The 24404-nt window shown below is 42.1% G+C and overlaps 1 protein-coding gene and 2 pseudogenes across 1 annotated transcript; 2 read left to right on the top strand and 1 right to left on the bottom strand.

The window, feature by feature from the left end:
• Positions 1–372: 372 nt before the first annotated feature.
• On the top strand, positions 373–2331 carry LOC136486497 (PR5-like receptor kinase; annotated as a pseudogene).
• Positions 2332–2878: 547 nt separating this feature from the next.
• On the bottom strand, positions 2879–7719 carry LOC136486005 (disease resistance protein RPM1-like; annotated as a pseudogene).
• A 1455-nt stretch (positions 7720–9174) lies between these two features.
• On the top strand, positions 9175–17331 carry LOC136488419 (uncharacterized). The gene is made up of 6 exons (XM_066485356.1): positions 9175–9471; positions 9561–10329; positions 10444–10638; positions 10753–10805; positions 11194–11966; positions 17244–17331. Exons 1-6 carry the CDS (start codon positions 9175–9177, stop codon positions 17329–17331), a joined length of 2175 nt encoding a protein of 724 aa, XP_066341453.1.
• The last annotated feature ends 7073 nt before the right edge of the window (positions 17332–24404 follow it).

The following is a 24404-nucleotide window of genomic DNA, read 5'->3' as shown; positions in this document are numbered from 1 at the left end:
CAGTCGGAGATATGTGTTGTTCAGCCTCCCCTAAAATTATTCCTGGATCCGCCGCTGAGAACTACATAGATGATTTTCTCATATTAAAACAAGTTCAGTAAGAACTGAAACCATTTCTTGCTTGAAACAAAAGAAATTGAAGCCTTTTACGTTGAGACATTTGCTCCAGAGTTAAGAAAGCGACGCAGATATCTCTGACTCTGTGTGTCCACCAGCAGTAGCACGGCAGACACGCTAACGCCAGGAGAGCTGTGTTCCAAAGAAAATTCCCACCAAGTTAGGCGTTGAAAACGCATGTGCCAAAAGAGCTCTATTATTGCACTTGTGAAAGATTGGATCCGGAGAAACGGCGCCATCACACACACACCAATAATGGGAGCGAGGAGTAGTAGTACTTGGACTCACCACCTCCTGCTGCTGTTCTTCCTTGTCCTCGTCGTCGCCACCAGCAGCAGCTATACCACCACCATCAACATCACCAACCGATGCTCCTACACCGTGTGGCCGGCTGCCACACCGGTGGGCGGCGGCATGCGGCTCGACCCAGGGAAATCTTGGGTGCTCCAAGTGCCGGGCAACACCCAAAGCGGCCGCGTGTGGGCGCGCACCGGTTGTTCATTCGACGGCCACAGCAACAAGTCCTGCCAGACGGGTGACTGCGGCGGCGTGCTGGCATGCACGAGCAGTGGCCAGCTGCCCTTAACGCGTGCAGAGCTCAGCCTGGGTGGCTTCAACAACACGGATTTCTTCAACAAGAACCTCATCGATGTCTTCAACGTGCCCATGGACTTCCTGCCGGTGCCGTCCAATGGATCGTCGGGGTGCAGCAAGGGGCAGCGCTGCCCAGCTGACATCACGTCACAGTGCCCCGATGAGCTCAAGGTGCCATGGGGTTGCCGTGGTGCCTGTGAAGTCTGCAACGGCAGCACGGTAAACAGTAACACGGTGTTCTATGTGCGGATGTGCCCCGACGCCTACAGCTACTCCCTGGATCAAGGTCCGATCATGTATAATTGTCCGTCAGGAACAAACTACCAGATTATTTTATGTCCCCCGTCGATCTTATATCTTTATCTCCACCTATTCCAAATGGAACAAGTAGCATCACATCCTCCGCAAAATCCAAGAAAGGACGCATATTTGGTGGTTTTGCTCTAGGTGGATCTCTAGGTGGTTTCTTTTTTGTCACATCCTTCATCCTGTTCATCTTGGTGCGTAGACGACGATTGCAGCGACGCCAAGAGATGCAGGAAGAGAAGGAAGCAGAGTTTGGGAGGCTACCGGGGATGCCCAGAAGGTTCACATTTGAGCAGCTACAAGAAGCAACTGATCAGTTCAGATAGAAGCTCGGGGAAGGAGGATTTGGGTCTGTTTTCAAAGGACGTTTAGGTGAGGAAGTAATTGCGGTGAAACGGTTGGACAGAGCTGGTCGGGGAAAGAGGGAATTCTTGGCAGAGGTCCAGACCATAGGCAGCATTCACCATATCAATCTAGTGAGGGTAATTGGTTTCTGTGCAGACAAATCGCATAGGCTCTTGGTTTATGAGTACATGCCAAGAGGATCATTGGACCATTGGATCTCTTCTTCACGAGGAGTGCATGAAGAGAGTTGCACACTTGGATGTAAAACCACAGAACGTCCTCTTAGATGACAACATCGATGCTAAACTCTCTGATTTTGGACCGTGCAAGCTCATCGACCGGGATAAGAGCCAAGTGGTTACTAAAACGAGAGGCACACCTGGATATTTAGCTCCCAAATGGTTGACATCACAGATAACAGAAAAGGCTGATGTCTATAGCTTTGGTGTAGTGGTGATGGAAATCATCAGTGGAAGAAAGAACCTGGACACTTCTCGATCTGAAAAATAGCTTCCATCTTATTACCTTACTGGAAGAGAAGTTGAAGAGTGATCAGCTGGAAGATCTGATTGATATGTGCAGTAATAATGACAGTCAGGCACACAAGCAGGAAGCAATTCAGATGGTGAAGCTCGCAATGTGGTGTTTGCAGATTGATTGCAAATGAAGGCCTAAAATGTCTGAGGTCGTAAAAGTCTTGGAAGGCACACTGAGTGCCGAAACTGACATAGATCACAACTTTGTCGTGACAAATCCAGCAAGCTTTGGTGCTCCTGGAATTGTGGATTTGTCAACTCCACCTCTAGCCTCAGTTGTGTCAGGCCCAAGGTGAGAGACTGAGAGCAATTTATGCGTGTACAGAATTTAGCATTCTTGCCTAGAAAAATCTGTTCAGTGATTAAAATTGTAGAATATCAGAACATTGTAAACCATCTGTGGTCCACAGTACAAATTTGCGTATTTTATTTTTGTTCAGCTTTCAATTATTGTGCAATTCTGTTTCTGATTCTTATAGCTAAAACCAATAGCATGTCATAAAAAAGTGTTGTCTAGTCCTTGATGAAACCTCGCATGAAGTGCGGTTTACTATATTGGTTGAAAATGGTAAGTTAGATGGGTCACTCGGGGTGTATTTATAGGGGTAGCTAAGAAGTCAACTGATTCTAAAAAATGGTCGCATCTCTAGATTTCGTTCATGTCATAGTTTAGGTTAGGCAAAACATCAAGAAAAATGTTTACATATCTGATCAAACTGAAGGACCCATAGAATAGGTAACCCATACATGATATACCATGCTCAAGTTCAAGGAAACCAAATTATAGAAGGTTTTCGGCAGAATAATACTAAGATCTCAAGACTTCTTATTACAAACATATGGAAGATGGATATCAAACTCCCATTCCAACCACAAACGAAGATCTGATCACAAAGCAAAAGAACTTCCCAAATGACAAATGATAGTTTCTCTGGCAGGTGGTTCCTCAGCTAGCACCGCCCAGAAATCAACGCATATGAGAACAAAGAATAACAAATTCTTATGCTCATTTTGAGTGCAGTCTTCTTAATGGTGGACGCCAACCTCTGCCATCTGCCAATGGACATATGAGAACAGAGAATAACAAATCATGAATCCTTTATCTATATTATTTTTCCCAAATTGAAAAAGGCAGTAGCTAGTTTAGTTGGCAATTTTGGCTACAAAATGAAACATTAGTTCCTCTCCTGAACTCTCGCATATTTGCTACTTTAGTAACTACATTTGGACCAATTCATGCAATGTGCTACCATAAGACATAAAACAAGCAAGAAGAACTATAAAAGATGCGGCCAACCAAATTATCTACTTCTTGCTAATATGCTATGCTATTATTACTTCTATATATGTCACGAAGCATGTATCAAAAAATTGAACATATTTTTGTGCAGAATAAACGAATGAGTATATAAAGTATTGTAATGTATCTATCGAACTATTACTCCATCCGTCCCAAAAAAACTTGATGTTCTAGATTTTTTAGACAGATTAGTGGAGGAGACAAATGACTCTAGTACCCTTGTTTTGTTACAGGAGATTTCTAGGGATTCCACGGTTAAGCTTTCCAATTAAAGTGCATTGTATGGAGGCATGCAGAAAAAGTGTATGTCCAATATCTAGAACATCAAGTTTTTTAGGACATTTTTGGAACATCAAGGTTTTTTAGGATGGAGTGAGTACTAATTAGAAACTACATTGTTTTAGTAAAAAAGATAAATCCTAGAAATTCTCAAAGAAATCAAAATGATCAGGCCATCAATTATGTAGACTCTGATCAGCAATAGATATTCAATCCATTCTACTTTCTAAAAAAATTACCACCTCTGCCATTATGAAAAGAAACATAAAGTAACCCTAAATTCGCATCTAAATTATCCACCTTTACTATTATGAAACACACTAAAATGTCCTCTAAATTTAAATCTAAATTACCACTCCTACCATTATACAAAACAAACTAAAATATCCACTCAAGTCTACATCCAAATAATCAACATCTGTTATTATAAAAATTGTTAATATATTAACCCTAACTTGAATTTAACATGCATAGTGTCCTACCATGCAGATCAATTAAATATACACATGCGCACATGACAACAAATATATATTTCGTGTTTCAGCAATTATGAAAAATGTTCCCTTAAAGGCTCATATACCAATAGAACAAACAAATTGTACTCACATTATATTGATATCCATGAAAATTAGGTAAGTTATTACTTTAGATAAATTTATAATCGCAAGTAGTCAATTTTTAATAAAAATAGCATTGTACATATAATTCTTTGATAAGAAAAATCAATATATTGAGTAGCAGGGGAGGTGTTAGTGCAGACTAAAGGTGGTGTGACCTTTCTTGTCTTTGAGATTTTTTTTGGACAAAACAATGATTATTAGGCTTAAATATCAATATGCACAACAGGTTAGCACTACTAGCTCTCCTATATCTATGTAAACCTCTTCTACCATTGTTGAGCGCAATGGTGTAGGCTTAACAACCACATATGTTATCGTAGTAATTAAGAGTGCAACATACAACCAAATAAAAAAAACAAAATTGTGTTTTAATAAAATAGAAAATGACAGTTCATCAAGGAAATGAGCAACTTAACTCAAGGAAAAAATAAAATTGTAGCAACTAATGAGATCAACATATGAAAGTGAAAAGTAGGTCGTGACTCTACGAGACATGGGTTGCAATAAGGGTCACCATAACCCAACCTAATGTTTTAATTAAATGCATTGTAGACACACGAAGGTGCAATAGGTGGGGGGGGGGGGGGGACTACGAATATGTGTGGAAAATAATATAGAGTAAGTAATTGATTACTTTATCACAACCAAATATAGATTACAAAGTATTTATATGTAGATTATGTTGAAAATGACCGCATAGAGAGAGTACACACAAAGACAAATTTATTTTATTAGTTGTAGGTACCAAATATGAACCTCTAATGCTTATGTCTCCTAAGATTCTAGCATATGCAGGACCATGGATTGATGTACTATTATGCCAAGAAACAACAATATCAATCAGATAAAAAAAAACTTTACCTCTACCACTAGAAGCATCAATGCCTTCAATCAGCGAATTCTTTGCCATATGTTTTTCGCAGTTAGTTTAATGACAACCTTTCTAATGTGGTTAATCTTCATAAGCTCTTCACCGCATTCATTTGCTTCACTTTCCTGCATTAGTTTTTCTATGAGCTGCTCTGCAGTATCTTTCAAACTTAATTCCTCAAGGAATAAAAGGAATTCAATTCCATAAGGGAGGCTCTTCAATTCTGGGCAATATGAAAACACAAACTCAACAACGCTTCCTAGTGCACCATCTTCTATTTTGACATGGTTCAGTTGTGGAGCACCCCATATGTCAAGTCGTCGGAGTTTAGGAAAAGATAGTGCAGAGAAGTACAATTCCTTCCCACTATAAGCCTTATCAACTTTTAGAAAGCATAAACCATGTAACACCATGAGGCTAGAAAATGAGTCCTCATCAAGTTTAGAGAATCTCAGATTTAATTGAGAAAGGTTGTTAAGATGTGGCCAGGATGAAAGAATCTGAGGCATCCGTATCTTCTCCAGCTTCCCTATCAGTTCAAGTTTGTAAAGAGTTTTGGGTAAATGGAGTTCTTCCAATGGCAATGCTTCATTTTCATTTGATGCAGTAATTGACAGGTTCACAAGTTCTCTCATGTTCATGATAGTGCAGCACAATTTTGCGGAGAGCTCACTTGTTACACCAGTAATAGAGAATTGTCTTAGCTCGGTCAAAGCAGCAACATCACAAAGAGTTTCTAAGCTTGCTGTAACATGCTGCAGAGCTTGCAGCCTGGTCAGGTTTCTAATGCCCCTAGGCACCTCAATTCCACCATAATGTGTAAAAGTTATTTGGTTTTTGAGCAGTCTGCGTGCGTACAAAAACCTAAGTTTTCTTAGTTTTTCTAAATCCTTTGGTAGATATAACAGGCCAGTACCTAAAGCATCAAGTACTTCTAAGTTTTATAATCTTCCAATTGCCTTAGGTAGAGTTCCAATTCCAGTATCTCTGAGACCCAAATATCTCAGATTAAACAACGTGAAGATCTCACTAGGCAATATCTTGATTGGAGTACCTTGCAGATCCAATGTGGATAATAACTTTGAAGATGCAAGGATGGGCCTCAACATATCAATACCAACAAACCTCGTAAATGAATAGATTGCCCTCTGCCACTCTTTCAAGTGTTTTATTCTCTTCTTCCATGATAAATACAGCAGTAATCCAGTGCCAAATTAACCTCTTTCTCTTTATTTCATAATCTTCTGGAAAAAATGCACAATGTAAAAAGCAATTCTTCAATTCATAAGAAAGGTCATCCAAGCTGACTTTTAGAACGATATCAAATCCTGGAATCATTTTTTTTCTTGACTTCAGCTGTAATTCCTCGTACACACTTTTCCATGCAGAGTAAGTTAAGGGTTTAGGCAAGCCTTCACACTTTTCCAAGAACTTCACAACCAACTCCTGTAGTTCCAAGGGGCACTTTTTATCATGGTTATTCCGAAAAGCAACATTGCAAAATAACTTCCAAGAGTGATAGTCATCAAATGGTTCTAGCTTAATGACATGATTACTAGTTGCCAATAATGCAACTTCGTATTTTCTAGAAGTGACAACAAAACGGCCAGTAGAATTAGTTGGGAAGACATCCATCAGATTGATCCAGACATCCATTTTCCATACGTCATCCAAAATCAAGATATACCTTTTACCTTTAAGATAGTCATGGATGACTGAACTAGGTTTCTCATTTCCATGTTCCTAGCATCAATTACGATGCCGAACTCTCTAGCTATCTTCTTCAGTAAGTCGTCAACTTGGTATGTCGTTGATACAGTTACCCATGCAGCAATCTCAAAATCCACTTTTACAGTCTTATACACATGGTCAACCAAAGTAGTTTTACCTGCTCCAGGCATCCCCCAAACTGTGGCGATTTTGTTGTTCCTGTCCTCCAAATCACCTAATAGCCATCTTGTTAGCTTCCCTGCGTTGCCCTCAATACCAACAAGATCCTCTTCGCTTGCAAAACATGAAGAAGTTTGATTGGAAGACGATGTGGCATGATCATGACTTCCGTTAGTGCGCCTCATAATTCCTGGCATGGCATAACGGTCCCTCTTCTTTGTGGCATCTTCAATCTCGGCATTGATATCACGGAGCTCGGCAGCTAGCCGGCGCCAAACTTTGAGATGTTTGATCCTCTTCTTCATTTTGGTTGCAAAACTCCCATGTCCGTCGTCCTCAAGCTTGTAAGTGAACTCATCCACAACATCTTCTATCCGGAAAGCTAGATCTCGAATCTTCTTGACAAAGATGGCGGTGATCTCATTTGAATCCTTGAACTTCTCTAAATCATGCAAGTAGGCCTTCATGAGTTCCAGCTCCCCATTGGCTTTTCGGATCTCACCGAATAGGCCCTTGAGGGCAGAGGCTTCCTTTCAAAGAAGGGATGCACAAGGTTGCTGCCTCTCTCGCCAAGACCAGGCTGAGCTTGCCGATCAACACTCCCACTACAGCCTCCACCATGGCCTCTTTAGTGCGCTTGCTCGAATGCTCACAGTTGGTCTACGCTTGTGGCTTCATTCCAAAACCTATTTCACCAATCAGCTGAACTTTCTCAGGTAGCTTTCTTTCAACTAAAGAGAATGCAAACTTCCAAATCACGAAATTGAAATTTTGAGAACTGATGAAATTGGTTACCTGGACAGGGGAAGCAATGAACCATGCACCGCGCAGAAGCCTTGTTGAAGTCATAGACTACATCCACCAGCATCGGAATTTTCAGCGGTCAAGAAATGCAGAGAAAGTTGAATAGGTCATGCAGTTTCCGAGAAGCAAGTAGACGAGGTCTGTTTGGAACCATAATTAGCGGCCCGGTTTGACCAGTTGAAACTTCTAATTAGGTTAGGTTACATGATGAGCCGAATCAAACTGGCATCATCAGTTTAGGTAGATGTCGCTGCCAAAAGAAATAACATAATGTCCAGTTCGAAAATCATGTTGTAGCAGTGGTGGCGTCTCATGAATGGCCAAACTAAAAAAGAATAGAAGTCGGTGTTTGATTAAGTGGGCAATGTGTAGATTATACTACTACCGATGACAATAGTAACAACACCACAGGAAACACTCGATTTCCATAAGCACACGATCCACATCTAAGGGACCAAATATAAAAGATCAAATAAATACAAAAAACAAAATAAAAAATAGAAAAATAAAAAAAATATCAGATTAACAAAACAAATCAACAGGTTATTTCTATGAAAGGAAAATTGGAAGAGTTTCAAAGAAAAAGCAAAGAAAACATACAAATTTAAAATAAATATGCCAAACAAATTAACAGATTATTTGTATGAAAGGCAAATTGGAAGAATTTAAAAAAAAATCAAATATAACTTATAAATTTCATAATAAAAGAGAAAAAGCAACGAACGATCAGTTTACATCAATTGAATACGGAACTTACATCCAAAATGAAATAGTAAAATATGGTCCACTAAAATGTAATCTAGTCCCGTCAAAGGAATGAATCTAAGTAGATGCAAGGACAAGGTGACGTGACCGAGGTCATGCTTGTGGTGACTGTGTGTAACACATACTTCTACGATGGTTTGAGTTTCACATTTCTAGCAAATTACTCTTGTTTCGATTGTAGGCTTGTGATCGAGACACCCTGTGGCTTCATCGATCTTTACACAGGTCCCGGACTAGTCTTCCAAACTGCAAAGGAATGCATTCACAATGGAATCGTCCCTTGGCGCATGTGCATCTGCGATAGGTCTCTGATGATGGGCACAGAGAGATAATTGACGACGAGGAGCATGGATGGCTGAATTCCTGTATGAGGAGAGGACGATCTGTTGTGCCTTGTGGGAGCGTCGAAAAGTCACGAGAGGGAGGACGAAGTGGCAGGCAAAGGAAGAAGAGAAGATGTTGGTAGTGGTGTTCTTGGCTTGGCAGTTGGGACAGCAGAGCGTCGAGGCCATTGGCGGACCTAGTGGGTGGTCAGGGTGGTCCACTGACCACCCTGCGGGTCACCCGTCCAACCATACATCTGATTCACTGATTCACTAAACCGAGCGATGACCTGACGTCTGACGACCTGACGACCTGACTGTGTGTTCCATAATTCCAGCCACGACCTGTCGACCTGACGACCAACAACGCGGAAGCCGGCCCACTAATGAACGGGGACGGCTCGGTCGCGGGGGCGCGGGGCACATGGACTACGGCTCAGGCCACGTCCGGCCCAAGCACGCGCTGGACCCGGGCCTCGTCTATACGAGTCTACGACGCGTCGTACCAGCAGTCCAGGGCTCTTCGCGAATCGCGTGCGCCGCCGCCCTACCAGCGGAATGGCTGATCATCGCCCGTCGGCCGTCGCTTTGCCTGGCCTGGAGCCCTGGACTGCCGCCATCGCCTGCAAGACTGATCGCCACTAGCCAGTCCTTCCTCAGTTCCCTAGGTGATACTCCCCGTCCATCCCCGTCCTTCCTCAGTTCCAGGTTTCTTCCGATCGTTAGTTTTGCTAATTGGCGAGTGTTTTTTCCAGAACTCTTGAGTCTTGAATTATGAAAAGAAACGGAGACATTCGATCCCTTTTTCAGAAAGCAGCAAAGAAGGCGGCTGCTATTGACCCACCTCCGGATGAAAATATTGTGGAAGAGCAGAATCAAGTTGAAGAAATTGCAGATCATTTGCCCTCGCCCCCGCTAGCATCACCGCCACCGCCCGCATCAAAGCCGCCGGCGTATGACATCAATCGCCTACCATATGATCTAGGTGAAAGGCTGCCCATTGAAGATTATCCTGTTAATGATCAAGATGCAATCCGTAGAGCATATATTACTAAAGGTGCTTGCAAACCTTATATACATGATTTTCCATACCGAAACATTGGAGGCGTACCTCGTCGATTCAGTATACAATGGTTGTATAATTATGAGTGGCTCGAATATAGTGTCAAGAAGGATTCTGCATTTTGCTTCATATGCTACTTGTTCAAGAAGGGCAGTGGGTCAAAAACTTTTATTGTTGATGGATGGAATAATTGGAATATAGGAAACACAGCACTTCTCAAACATTCTGGTTCTAGGGCACATAAAGCAGCTCAAGAGAGGTACATTGGTTTTATGAATCCCAAGGTAGCAATTGATTATAACATTGACAAGTGGAGTGAGGAGGAGCTTCGTCTTTACAAGAAAAGATTGACATATTCACTTAGATGTATCAAGTTTCTTTTGCATCAAGGATTGGCATTCCGTGGACATGATGAAAGTGAAGAGTCTAGCAATAGAGGCAACTTCATTGAACTTTTAAAGTTTCTTGCAGGAAATAGTAAAGAAGTGAACAAGTATGTCTTGAACAATGCACCAGGTAATTGCACTTTGACTAGCCCAAAGATACAAAAGCAAATTATTCACTGTTGTGCCATAGAAACTAGAAAGAAAATAATTGAGGAACTTGGTGATAAGCCCTATGCAATTTTAGTTGATGAGTCTAGTGATATATCACATAAAGAACAACTAGCTCTTTGCTTTCGTTATGTTGATAAACTTGGAAGGCCATGTGAGCACTTTATTGGAGTTGTTCATGTAGATGATACTACCTCTTTGTCACTTAAGAAAGCAATTGAAGTTTTACTTGCTAGTAATGGATTGAGTATGCAGCAGATTAGAGGTCAAGGTTATGATGGGGCTAGCAATATGAAAGGAGATATTAAAGGGCTCAAAACTTTAATCATGCAAGAATCACCTTCCGCTTATTATATTCATTGCTTTGCACATCAACTCCAACTAGTTCTTGTTGCTGTTGCCAAAGGAAATACTGACTGCAAGACTTTTTTTGATCAAGTATCTATCTTGTTGAACATTGTTGGGGTTTCTTGCAAGCGTCATGATATGCTTCGAAATGCTAGGCTTGAGAATGTCAAGAAAGCACTAGAGTGTGGTGAGCTTGAATTAGGGAGTGGATTAAATCAAGAGATGGGTTTGCCTAGGCCTGGTGACACTCGGTGGGGCTCTCATTACAAAACTATATGTAGCATCATCACTATATATTCCTCAATTCATGATGTGCTCATTGAACTTGGTGCTGATAATGCATATAAGGAAGATTGGACAAAGATACACAAAGATACATTTTGTGCTTGGAGCATTTGAAACCTTTGAGTTTGTTTTCTTTGTGCACTTAATGTATGTTATTCTTGGATATACAAATGAGTTATCCGAGTGCTTGCAGAGAAGGGATCAAGATATTCTTAATGCAATCTCACTTGTTAATGTGGCAAAGAGCAGAATGCAGGAGTTGAGGTCTAATGGTTGGGATAATTTTCTTCAGAAGGTCACTTCTTTTTGTATTAAACATGGTGTTGAAGTTTCTGCTATGGATGGTGCTTATGTGCCTTATGAAAAATCAGCACGGTATGCTCGTGCCCGAAACCAAACAAATGATGACCATTTCCGAAGAGAAATATACATTGGTGTCATTGATCAAATTAGTCAAGAGCTTGATAATCGGTTTGATGAGATCAATATGGAGCTACTCTTTTGTATGTCAGCCTTCAGTCCTTCCAACTCCTTTGCTTCTTTTGATGCACGGAAGGTACGTAGATTGGCTGAATTTTATCCTAAGGACTTCTCCAACAATGATTTGTTAAAACTTGAATTGCAACTTGATAATTATATTGATGACATGCGACAAGATGTTAGCTTCCAAGGTCTAGACAACATTGTTGATCTCTCAGTTAAGCTTGTTGAAACAAAGAGGCACAAAGTGTATGATATGGTGTACTTGCTTCTCAAATTGATATTGCTTTTACCAGTGGCAATCGCGAGTGTTGAAAGGGTATTTTCTGCATTGGTTATAGTGAAAACAAAGTCAAGGAATAAGATAGGTGATACTGTTTTGGATGATTGTCTAGTCACATTTATTGAGCGGGATATTTTCTTCCAAGTTAATGAAGATGATATAATGGAGACATTCATGTCATTGAGAAAGCGGCGGATAAACAAGTAATATTGTAAGTCTCATATTGTTATATTTCGAAGTATTTGTATTTTATTTGAACAATTTATATTAAGATTTGACGTCGTTTTACCGAATTATAATATGGTTTTACCGAATTATAAATGGTTTACCGAATTGTATAAGAATTTTTTTTTGCGACGCATATCCTATGCAAAAATCCTAGGTCCGCCACTGGTCGAGGCCGCCCACCACCGGCCACCGCGCCCAGAACACGCTGCCCTGGTGCTTGGAGAAAGAGCAGAAGCGATCCGTCCTTCTCTCGTGGTCCCTGGATGGGACATAATATCTTGGCGCCAAAACTTGGATCTGCTTCAGCAAAGCATGAGCTTGCTCTGTTTCAAGAAAAGAGAGTAGCGAGGCAGAGCAGCACCGCCCCTATCTTGGGCTGCGGAGACAAGGATGGGCATAGGCAGCAGCTGTGCGCTGCACGGCTTCGGTTTTCTTCTGCTGGCCCACGTAAGTGAGAGTCTGTTCGGCGTCCAGCTAGCTCTTAGGCCTACTCTTACACAGATTCCATGGCGCGCTAGGTTGCGCTCGAGCGGAGCCCGCAACCCTTACAGACCACGGCTTTTGTAGGTTTGGCGAAAAAAAAGTAGCAAATAATTACACAATAACGAAAAAAGGTCAATTGTACCTCTTGAACTATTGTTATAGTTTGGTTTTCTTTATTCAACTCTAAAATCAAACATCTTACGTCTAAACTCTTAAAACCGTTTAAATTATTTCTCTGCTCGGGTTATGAGTGATTTTGTCCTTTTTTGTTTAAAAAAGCGTAACACCCTAAAATTTGCACAATTTTAAATAGGAGAAAATAATTTAATTATGCCTTTTTGTGAGTATTTGAATTTAGGAAAATAATATTTTTTATCAAATTAAAATCAAATATAGGTCTACATACATGTATGTGCATTCATGCTGCTGCATATTACTTTTGTATTGTGTGGTTTGATATCAAATTCTAAAATGATTTGAATTTGCATTCAAAACTTGGTTGAAAATTAGTAGAGAAAAATGGAAAAGGATTTTTCCCTCCCTTCCTCAAATTCTGCCCGCTGGCATGCTTCTCCGCGTCGGCCCATCTCCCTCGGCCTGCCTTCTCGCGCGGTTCCCGCCTTTCCGCGGCCCGTCTTTCTCTCCCGCTTGGGCCTGTGCTCGTGCGGCCTCCTATTCCCCGTGTTGGCCCAGCAGCAGCGCTGTCCTAGCTTCGCAGCTGGTCAAGTCGCGCCCGCATGTCCCCCTCTCCCCTCCCGCTGACCGCCCTGGCCCACCTGTCAGGTGTACCTTCCTCCTCCATCTCGTGTCCGGCACGGACTTCATCGCACCGCCGTGTCCGCATCTGCTACGAGCCTCGCGGTGGCGTGCTTCACAAGTCAGCTCCGCCTTAAATAGCAGCCCGAGCCTGCACCGCCTCCTTATTCCACCTTAGAGCAAGTTTTCGCCCTCGCCTAGCGCTTGCAGCCGCCTAGCCCTAGCGTCGTCGCTGCCATCGGGTTCAAGCCGCTGCTGCGCGCCGTCTTCGCTTCCTTGCTTGTTTTTTTCGGTTTCGGTGAGTTCCCCATCCTCTCCTCTCTCTCCTAGACCTCTCCGTTCAGAAAACCGTGCACTGTAGGCTCTAAACCGACATCGCCGATGAGCTTTTCGCCGCTCTGGTCATGGCGCCGCCGCATCCATCCTGTTCCGGCCGGCCGCCGCCGTCTCCTCCCCGACCGATTCAATCCCGGACGTCCGAATCTAATCCAGCGGCCCAAGATCAAGGATACCCCTTCGCTGGCGGTTTTGCAAAAAACCCCTTAGAATTAATTAGATCTTAACCCGCAGTCCATAGCGTCTTTCCAGATTTTGTTTTCTTCTTTTGAAAGCGTACTTTGTTTCGGTTAGATCTAAAATACGTTTTCACCTATTCACAGTTTTGCGACTAATCTTATTTTAGCCATAAAATCTTCGTTTTAACTCTGATTTGATCCGTTCAACTTGCGTTAGGTTCGTAATTCCATAATCTACATGTTTATACTACTGTTAAGTTTGTTTTCAACTCTTAAAATTCGAGGTTTGATTTAATCTATTACTTTACTAAAGGAAATCTTGTTTAATCCATAACTTTTTCGTTTTAGCTCTGATTTTTGTGATCTTCGCGTCTGTGTGTTCGTAGTGAGACGTAGATTTGTTTAAAAACTTTTTATCTTGATTTTATATTGATTGGTGTACTGTTCTAATCTATAGCTTTTATTTGCTATGCATGATTGCTTATATATGCTTGTATGTTGCTGTGATTATCGAGTATAGACGGTGAGCAATTCGTGTAAGACCAAGAGTACTACTTTGACGAGCAGGAACAGCAGGAGTACTTTGTTCAAGGCAAGTATAGCTGGGATCATCCTTGTTTTCTATTCACTTTTAACACATTAAACTCATGTTGCATGTGTCACCTTGATAAGGATTCCCTAGAATTGAACTGTTACCTTGTCACATACGGGATATGCATTGAGTAGCTTTGCTAGTGCTCAATTAAACCATGATCTTATAACTTGACTAATGGTATATGCAATAAACATTAAAATATGACTTTTTAGCAACTTGAAAACAGGGGGCTGGAGTGTTTAGCTACTTTCTAAATGCTTCAGATTCCTCTCCCTAAGGACTTATCTATAAGTGATCATCCGGGACTTACAGTACAGCTGTGAGGGCTACATGGCTCTGGCTTTAGCTCAGTATGAGGACCTTTTCTAACTTGTTAGAGGTTACCTTTATGGCGCAAGAGGGGTGTGTTCTGGGATGTATATAGTGCGGCCTCTGTCCGTCAGTGTATAGGCTGCTCGTCATTGTGCCTATCGGAAGGGGAGCCCTACATTCGCATGCCACAGAAACCTAACGGCCCTAACTTTTTAGACGAACCTTTGAAAGGCTTCATAGTGACCCACGCCTGCTCACCTTGGAAGTGTTTTGGGAGTTATAAACCCGGGCATATGGGTATCACGACTCACAGTGAAAGTGTACAACCTCTACAGAGTGTAAAACTGGTATATCAGCCGTGCTCACGGTCACGAGCGGCCTTGGAACCCTTATGGAATAGATGATCACTAAGAATTATCTGTCTATGCTATTCATTGCTCATGTTTACATTGATCATGTGTTTTGCTTTGGGAATTGAAATAATTTGTTGCTACTCTTAAGTTAAAATTGTGACAACTAAAAGCTGAATGCTGTTAAACCTTTGTCAAGCCTTTTGAGCCTCATGAACCCCATGTTACACTTGTTGAGTACAACATGTAGTTACGCTTGTTGATTTTCATTATTTTGATAAAAATCCTGGATGGGTAACAGATGGCCATGGTAATAATGACTTCCCTGAGGATTACTAGACTTGTGGTCAACCAATTGACGTCCCTATGATATGGAGCTTCCGCGAGAGATCTTTTCTTATACTTCCGCTCTATTTATGTGAAGACTCTATCTTATTATTCGTGATGTAATAAACACTTGTGATGGTACTATTCATAATTTGTCAGCTTATGTGTGTGACTGATCTCTGGGCGCACATAAGATTTTGCATCACATTTTATCCTTAAAATCGGGTGTGACAGTTTGGTATCAGAGCTGTGTTGACTGTAGGACGCAAGCCTAGTAGCAATGTTCGTTTTAGGTTCTTTTGCTTCACTCATTTTATGCTTCCCATCTCACCCTTGTTATTAGCTAAAGTTTTATGCTTCTTTTGCCTTACTCTATTATGAAAATTATTGCTTCTAATCTAACTAAATCTAATTCTGTAGATGCCTCGTGCCAGTTAGACCACCCGCATCAGCACCGGAGGTTACTCCCCACCTCGTGGTTTGTCCATGCAGCATGAGGAGGAGGAACCCCAGGAACAAGAATTTGATTTGCCAACACCTGTACCTTCGCCGGAGCCAGTCTAGGAAGAACCCAAAGAAGTAGAGGTCGTCTTATTGTCCGATGATGATGATGAGGAAGACACCGTTGAAGAGGATGAGCCGATCCCACCCCTAGGATGGACTATAAAGGTCTGGTATAAGCCGAGAGTGAATCCTCTGTTTCGCACCACCGACTCATGGGGATTCTTCAGACCTACTATGGTGATTGGGATGTAGCTGTGGAGTACGTCTGCAATGAGCATACACACTCTCTGGAGGACACCTATTGGAAGACCAGGGTGTGCATCTCCATCAAGGACGAACAGAAGGGCACAATCAGCTGGATTCAAACTATGCGCATCATGCTCACTGTGCCACCATGGAGGATAGCATAGAAGATGCATCCGCTGTAGCTTGCATGGGTCTCCGTGGTCGTCGATTTGAGGATATGAAGGATGACCAATATCGATTCCTCCCTCACCAGCACCCTAAATTGGAATGGGCAATGATGGACCCGCAGGGCACGGATCCAACTACCCAAGTGACGGTACACTTTGGCTATGAGTCCATAGCAAAGATTCGCCGACTGGAGGATCAGTTGAAGGCACAACAGGAAACTATTAAGAGACACCAACAGGTGATAGATAAGTAAAGGGTGTGCCTCCACCTACTAAAGATGCACGAGGAGCTTCCCCATAAACCTCTCCCATAGATGTTGGAGTCCCTTTTTATGTAATAAAATGTTAGTAGAACGAGTCAAGTTGAGTCAAGTCGAGTCTAGTAGTGTAGGGTGAACTTTGGTGTGCCTAGTTGATTTGTTATTATGTTTATGTGTGAGTTAGATTTTTGTAATGAGTGCTGGAACTTTGTGGGCCTATCCGTAAGTTTCATAGTTAAGAATATTAAAGTTTAAGCCAATAAATAAATAGTTGGGTTTGGTACATCTTGTTCTCTTGGATCTATTTTTCGGAGCAGTCTGCCCTTATCTCAATGCCAATTAAAATATACTTGACAAAAAATTATGAAATTTTTATGGCAATAACTAGACTTAAGTATATTTCCAATGCCTCTAGAATCACCCCTGTATCTGATCTGGTTTGTGAGATATCGCTGTTTTAATTTAAAGTTTCTGTGCAGTCTGGAATCTGGAACAGTTTCGGTTGTATCCTATTTTTGAGTAACCTAACGACAGAATCTGGGAATGTGGTCTGAATAAAAGTTGTAGATAATTTCTTAAGATTTCTAACCATATAAAGTACATCTCTTTTGGATATCTAAAACTCGAGATATGACTGTTTTTACCAAGCTGCTGATGTTGGAACTCGTCCAGAAAATTTTCAGAATGTATTCTAACTTGGAAATCTCTAAATTTTGAATATTTGTGTTGGATGTCAGATGTCTGGAAGAGGAAGAGGCCGAGGACATGGAGGTGTTCCACCACATCCACCACCACCACCACCACCGACAATTGAGCAACTTCTGACAGTGCAAACACAGCTCATGCAAGCGTTGGTGCAGAATCAGCAGAACCATCCAGTTGGTGGAGCACCACGTGATAAGCGTGGTGAATTCTTGAAGGGCCGTCCCCCGGTGTTCTCTCATGCCACTAATCCACTAGAAGCAGATGATTGGCTTCGTGCAGTGGAAAAGCAACTCAACATAGCATAGTGCGATGACCAGCAGAAGGTGTTTTACGCGTTAGGGAAACTTCAGGGAGAAGCCCAAGACTGGTGGGAAGCATTTGAGTATGGACGTCCTGCCAATGCTCCTCCTATCACCTGGCAGGAGTTTAGAGAGAATTTTAGGTCCTACCACATACCTGAAGGATTGATAGAGCTCAAGCAGGAGGAATTCAGAGCTCTGAAGCAGGGATCCATGTATGTTTGCTGAGTATCGTGACAAGTTTGCTCAGTTGTCATGTTATGCTCCGAATGAGGTGGCTGATGATGCCGATAAGCAACACCGCTTTCTCAAGGGTCTATATGATGGTCTGCAACTCCAGTTTATGTCCAATACATACCCCAATTTTTAGACGCTGGTGAATTATGCCATTGTTATTGATAATAAGCGCAAAGAGATGGAGGCCAAGAAGAGGAGGCTTCAGGGATAGGCCTCTGGAAGTAATACATGTCTGCGCACCAACCCTCAGCAAGGCTTCCAGCAGAGGTTCCAGGGACCACTCAATCAGTGGAATCGTGGTCAGTACCCTCAGCACAACTAGAATTAGTAGCAGAATGGCAATCAACATCCTCAGCAGCAGAGCGGTCAGCAGACACCATGACAGGGAGCGCCTAACAGTACTCCTATGAAGACTAGTGCCCCTAGCACTCCTAGCAAGTGTTTCCGTTGTGGTAAAGAAGGTCACCTGTCTTATAACTGCCCAGAGAAGCCCAACCAGCAAACCCCCCAGAGGCATAATAGCAACCAGAAGCCCTCACATTATGGGAAGGTGAATCATGTGTCTACAAAGATGGCACTTGCGAAACTAGAAGTCATGCTCGGTACGTTTAATATCAACTCAACTCCCGCCATTGTTCTTTTTGATTCTAGACCTTCGCATTCATTCATATCACAAGCATTTGTTAGAAACCATAGCATACCCTTGTGTGCCATGAAAGATCCTATATTAGTAAGATCACCAGGGAGTAGTATGCAAGCTTCTTATCGTTGTTTTCTGACTAGTCTATCCTTAAGGGGGGTAGAGTTCAAAGTGAGCCCCATTGTGTTGAGAACATCTGGTATTGATGTGATTCTGGGTATAGACTAGATGAAGTAACAACAAGTAGTCATTCAGTGTCAAGAGAAGGTAGTTGTTGTGACCGCACCGAATGGGGATAGAATTAGTGTCGATGTGGTAGTACGAGCACCGCAGACAGCCATAGTGAACCAGCTTGATGATAACATCAACAAGGAGGACCCAGTGATGGATGAGTTTCCAGATGTGTTCCCCAATGACTTGCCAGGTATGCCACCTGACCGTGACATTGAGTTTATTATTGAATTATTACCTAGAACTGTACCTATAGCTAAGCGTCCATATAGAGTGGGGGTTAATGAATTAGAGGAACTTAAGAAACAAATAAAGGAGTTACAGGAGAAAGGTTTCATTCGACCTAGTTCATCACCTTGGGGAGCACCAGTTATATTTGTTGACAAGAAGCATGGTACTCAGAGAATGTGTGTTGATTATTGGTCATTCAATGAGGTTACTATCAAGAACAAGTACCTGCTACCTAGAATTGATGACTTGTTTGATCAGTTGAGAGGTGCTTGTGTTTTCTCTAAGATTGATCTTCATTCTGGTTATCATCAGTTGAAGATTCGTGCAACTGACATACCCAAGACAGCTTTTACCACAAGGTATGGTTTGTACGAGTACACCGTTATGTCCTTTGGTTTGACCAATGCACCTGCATACTTTATGTACTTAATGAATAAGGTGTTCATGAAGTTTCTAGATAAGTTTGTGGTGGTATTTATTGATGATATATTGGTATTCTCCAAAACAGAAGAAGAACATGCTGAACATCTAAGGTTGGTCTTGCAGAAGCTTAGGGAACACAAGTTGTATGCTAAGCAAAGCAAGTGTGAATTCTGGTTGAAGGAAGTTTCTTTCCTAGGCCATGTTGTCTCTAATGGTGGAATATCAGTAGATCCAAGCAAGGTGAGAGATGTGTTGAATTGGAAACCACCAACTAATATGGGAGAGATTTGTAGTTTCTTGGGATTGGCTGGATACTATAGAAAGCTCATAGAAGGTTTCTCTAAACTTGCCAAGCCTATGACAGCTTTGTTGAAGAAAAATGCTAAGTTTGTGTGGTCCGAGGAGTGCCAGGTTAACTTGGAAGAATTGAAGAAGAGATTGACTACAGCCCCAGTATTGGTTTGGCCAGATCTGAGCAAGAGTTTTTCTATCTATTGTGATGCATCTTGTCAAGGTCTCGGATGTGTTCTTATGCAAGAAGGCAGAGTAGTGGCCTATGTATCCCAATAGTTGAGAAAGCATGAGCTGAACTATCCTACTCATGACTTGGAGTTAGCAGCAGTGGTTCATGCTCTGAAGATATGGAGGCACTATCTTATCGGACATAAGAGCGATATCTATACTGATCACAAGAGTTTGAAGTACATATTCACTCAGACGGATATGAATATGAGACAACGTCGATGGTTGGAGTTGATCAAAGATTATGATCTGGAGGTACACTATCATCATGGAAAGGCAAATGTTGTTGCCGATGCTCTTAGCAGGAAGAGTTATGCCAATGAGGTGCAAGTGGCACCGATGTCAAGTGAGTTGTGTGCCAAATTCGTGCGACTAAATTTGGGCTTTGTCACTAATGCAGTGGAGTTGGTGTTGGAGCCTAAACTGGAGCAAGAAATACGTAAGGGCCAGCTACAGGATGCGAAGTTGAAAGAGATAGCGGAGAACATAGTAATTGGTAAGGCACCAGGTTTCCATATGGATGACAATGGAACTCTTTGGTTTGGGAAAAGACTATGTGTGCCTGAGAATAAGGTTATACTAGATGTGATTCTTCATGAGGCACATGAGTCTGCTTACTCTATTCATCCTGGGAGTACCAAGATGTATTTGGATCTAAAAGAGAAGTATTGGTGGTATGGACTTAAGAGAGATGTTGCTGAGTATGTTGCTTTATGTGATACATGTCAGAGAGTCAAAGTTGAACATCAAAGACCTGCAGGATTATTACAACCAATGAACATACCTGAGTGGAAGTGGGAAGAAGTTGGTTTAGATTTTATTGTTGGGTTACCACACACTCAAAGAGGTTTTGATTCAATTTGGGTAATAGTGGATCGGTTAACTAAAGTTGCTCACTTTATACCGGTCAAGACTACTTATAATGGACCAAGGTTAGCCCAATTATATATGGAAAGAATAGTGTGTCTACATGGAGTTCCCAAGAAAATTGTGTCCGATCGAGGTACTCAATTTACATCTTATTTTTGGCAGCAAGTACATAGTTCATTGGGAACAAAGTTGAACTTTAGTACAGTCTATCATCCTCAGACAGATGGACAAACTAAGAGGATTAATTAGATACTAGAGGATATATTGAGAGCTTGTGCGTTGCAGTACGGTATAAGTTGGGACAAGAGTTTGCCTTATGCGGAGTTCTCGTATAACAACAGTTATCAAAAGAGTCTCAATATGGCACGTTTTGAAGCTTTGTATGGACAAAAGTGTAGAACCCTGTTGTTTTGGAATCAAACGAGAGAAACTCAAGTGTTCGGACCAGATGTTTTAAGAGACGTAGAAGAGCAAGTAAGGATGATCAAAGATAATTTGAGAGTGGCTCAGTCTCGACAGAAGAGTTATGCCGACACTAGGAGAAGAGAATTTGTTTTCGAAGTAGGTGATTATGTTTACTTGAAGGTGTCACCTATGAGATGTGTGAGAAGGTTTAACATGAAAGGAAAGTTAGCACCAAGGTATATTGGGCCTTTCAAGATTTTAGAGAGACGTGGTGAAGTAGCTTATCAGTTGAAATTGCCTGAGAGTTTGTCAGGTGTACATGATGTGTTCCATGTGTCTTAATTAAAGAAGTGTTTGCGGGTACCTGAGGAGCAGATACCGTTAGAAGAGCTTATAGTTAAGGAAGATCTCACTTATGAGGAGTTTTCGGTAAGAATTTTGGAGATGGCAGAAAGGGTTACAAGGAGCCGAGTTATAAAGATGTGTAAGGTTCAGTGGAATCGGTATATAGAAGATGAGGCTACTTGGGAAAGAGAAGGGGATCTGAGAAAAACATACCCGCAGTTTTTTGAGTAAGCATCGTCCGAATCTTGAGGACAAGATTCATTTTAAGGGGGTAGAATTGTAACACCCTAAAATTTGCACAATTTTAAATAGGAGAAAATGATTTAATTATGCCTTTTTGTGAGCATTTGAATTTAGAAAAATAATATTTTTTATCAAATTAAAATCAAATATAGGTCTATATATATGTATGTGCATTCATGCTGCTGCATATTACTTTTGTATTGTGTGGTTTGAAATCAAATTCCAAAATGATTTGAATTTGCATTCAAAACTTGGTTGGAAATTAGTTTAGAAAAATGGAAAAGGATTTTTCCCTCCCTTCCTCAAATTTGGCCCATTGCCCTGCTTCTCCGCGCCGGCCCATCTCCCTCGGCCTGCCTTCTCGCGCGGTTCCTGCCTTTCCGCGGCCTGTCTTTCTCCCCGCTTGGGCCTGTGCTCGCGTGGCCTCCTATTCCCCGTGTCGGCCCAGTAGCAGCGCTGGCCCAGCTTCGCAGCTGGTCAAGCCGCGCCCGCGTGTCCCCCTCTCCCCTCCCGCTGACCACCCTGGCCCACCTGTCAGGTGTATCTTCCTCCTCCATCTCGTGTCCGGCACAGACTTCATCGTGCCGCCGTGTCTGCATCCGCTACGAGCCTCGCGGTGGCGTGCTTCCCAAGTCAGCTCCGCCTTAAATAGCAGCTCGAGCCAGCGCCGCCTCACAATTCGCTTCAGAGCAAGTTTTCACACTCGCCTAGCGCTTGCAGCAGCCTAGCCCTAGTGCCGTCGCCGCCGTCGGGTTCAAGCCACTGCTGCGCGCCGTCTTCACTTCCCTGCTTGTTTTTTTCGGTTTCGGTGAGTTCCCCATCCTCTCCTCTCTCACCTGGACCTCTCTGTTCAGAAAACCGTGCACTATAGGCTCTAAACCGACATCACCGATGAGCTTTTCGCCGCTCTGGTCCTGGCGCCGCCGCATCCATCCTGTTCCGGCCGGCCGCCGTCGTCTCCTCCCCGGCCGATTCAACCCCGGACGTCCGAATCTAATCCAGCGGCCCAAGATCAAGGATACCCCTTCGCTGGCGGTTTTGTAAAAACCCCCCTTACAATTAATTAGATCTTAACCCGTAGTCCATATCGTCTTTCTAGATTTCGTTTTCTTCTTTTGAAAGCGTACTTTGTTTCGGTTAGATCTCAAATACGTTTTCACCTATTCACAGTTTTGCCACTAATCTTGTTTTAGCCATAAAATCTCCGTTTTAACTCTGATTTGATCCGTTCAACTTGCGTTAGGTTCGTAATTCCATAATCTACATGTTTATACTACTGTTAAGTATGTTTTCAACTCTTAAATTCGAGGTTAGATTTAATCTATTATTTTACTAAAGGAAATCTTGTTTAATCCATAACTTTTTTGTTTTAGCTCTGATTTTTGTGATCTTCGCGTCTGTGTGTTCGTAGTGAGACGTAGATTTGTTTTACAAACTTTTCATCTTGATTTTATGTGGATTGGTATACTGTTCTAATCTATAGCTTTTGTTTGCTATGCATGATTACTTCTATATGCTTGTATGTTGCTGTGATTATCGAGTATAGACGGTGAGCAATTCGTGGAAGACCAAGAGTACTACTTTGACGAGCAGGAACAGCAGGAGTACTTTGTTCAAGGCAAGTATAGCATGAGATCATCCTTGTTTCCTATTTACTTTTAACACATTAAATTCATGTTGCATGTATCACCTTGATAGGGATTCCCTAGAATTGAACTTTTACCTTGTCACCTACGGGATATGCATTGGGTAGCTTGGCTAGTGCTCAATTAAACCATGATCCTGTAACTTGACTAATGGTATATGCAATAAACATTAAAATATAACTTTTTAGCAACTTGAAAACAGGGGACTGGAGTGTTTAGCTACTTTCTAAATGCTTCAGATTCCTCTCCCTAAGGACTTATCTATAAGTGATCATCCGGGACTTACAGTACAGCTGTGAGGGCTACATGGCTCTAGCTTTAGCTCAGTATGAGGACATTTTCTAACTTGTTAGAGGTTACCTTTATGGCGCAAGAGGGGTGTGTTCCGGGATGTATATAGTGCGGCCTCTGTCCGTCAATGTATAGGCTGCTCGTCATTGTGCCTGTCGGAAGGGGAGCCCTACATTCGCATGCCACAGAAACCTAGCGGCCCTAACTTTTTAGACGAACCTTTGAAAGGCTTCATAGTGACCCCCGCCTACTCACCTTGGAAGTGTTTTGGGAGTTATAAACCTGGGCATATGGGTATCACGACTCACAGTGAAAGTGTACAACCTCTGCAGAGTGTAAAACTGGTATATCAGCTGTGCTCACGGTCACGAGTGGCCTTGGAACCCTTATAGAATAGATGATCACTAAGAATTATATGTTTATGCTATTCATTGCTCATGTTTACATTGATCATGTGTTTTGCTTTGGGAATTGAAATAATTTATTGCTACTCTTAAGCTAAAATTGTGACAAGTAAAAGATGAATGCTGTTAAACCTGTGTCAAGCCTTTTGAGCCTCATGAACCCCATGTTACACTTGTTGAGTACAACATGTAGTTACGCTTGCTTTTTTCATTATTTTGATAAAAATCCTGGATGGGTAACAGATGACCATGGTAATGATGACTTCCCTGATGATTACTAGACTTGTGGTCAACCAGTTGACGTCCCTGTAATATGGAGCTTCCGCGAGAGATCTTTTCTTATACTTCCGCTCTATTTATGTGAAGACTCTGTCTTATTATTCGTGATGTAATAAACACTTATGGT

Source organism: Miscanthus floridulus, chromosome 10 (assembly GCF_019320115.1).
Source record: "Miscanthus floridulus cultivar M001 chromosome 10, ASM1932011v1, whole genome shotgun sequence".
Taxonomy (NCBI): domain Eukaryota; kingdom Viridiplantae; phylum Streptophyta; class Magnoliopsida; order Poales; family Poaceae; genus Miscanthus; species Miscanthus floridulus.
This window is presented reverse-complemented; position numbering and strand designations above follow the sequence as displayed.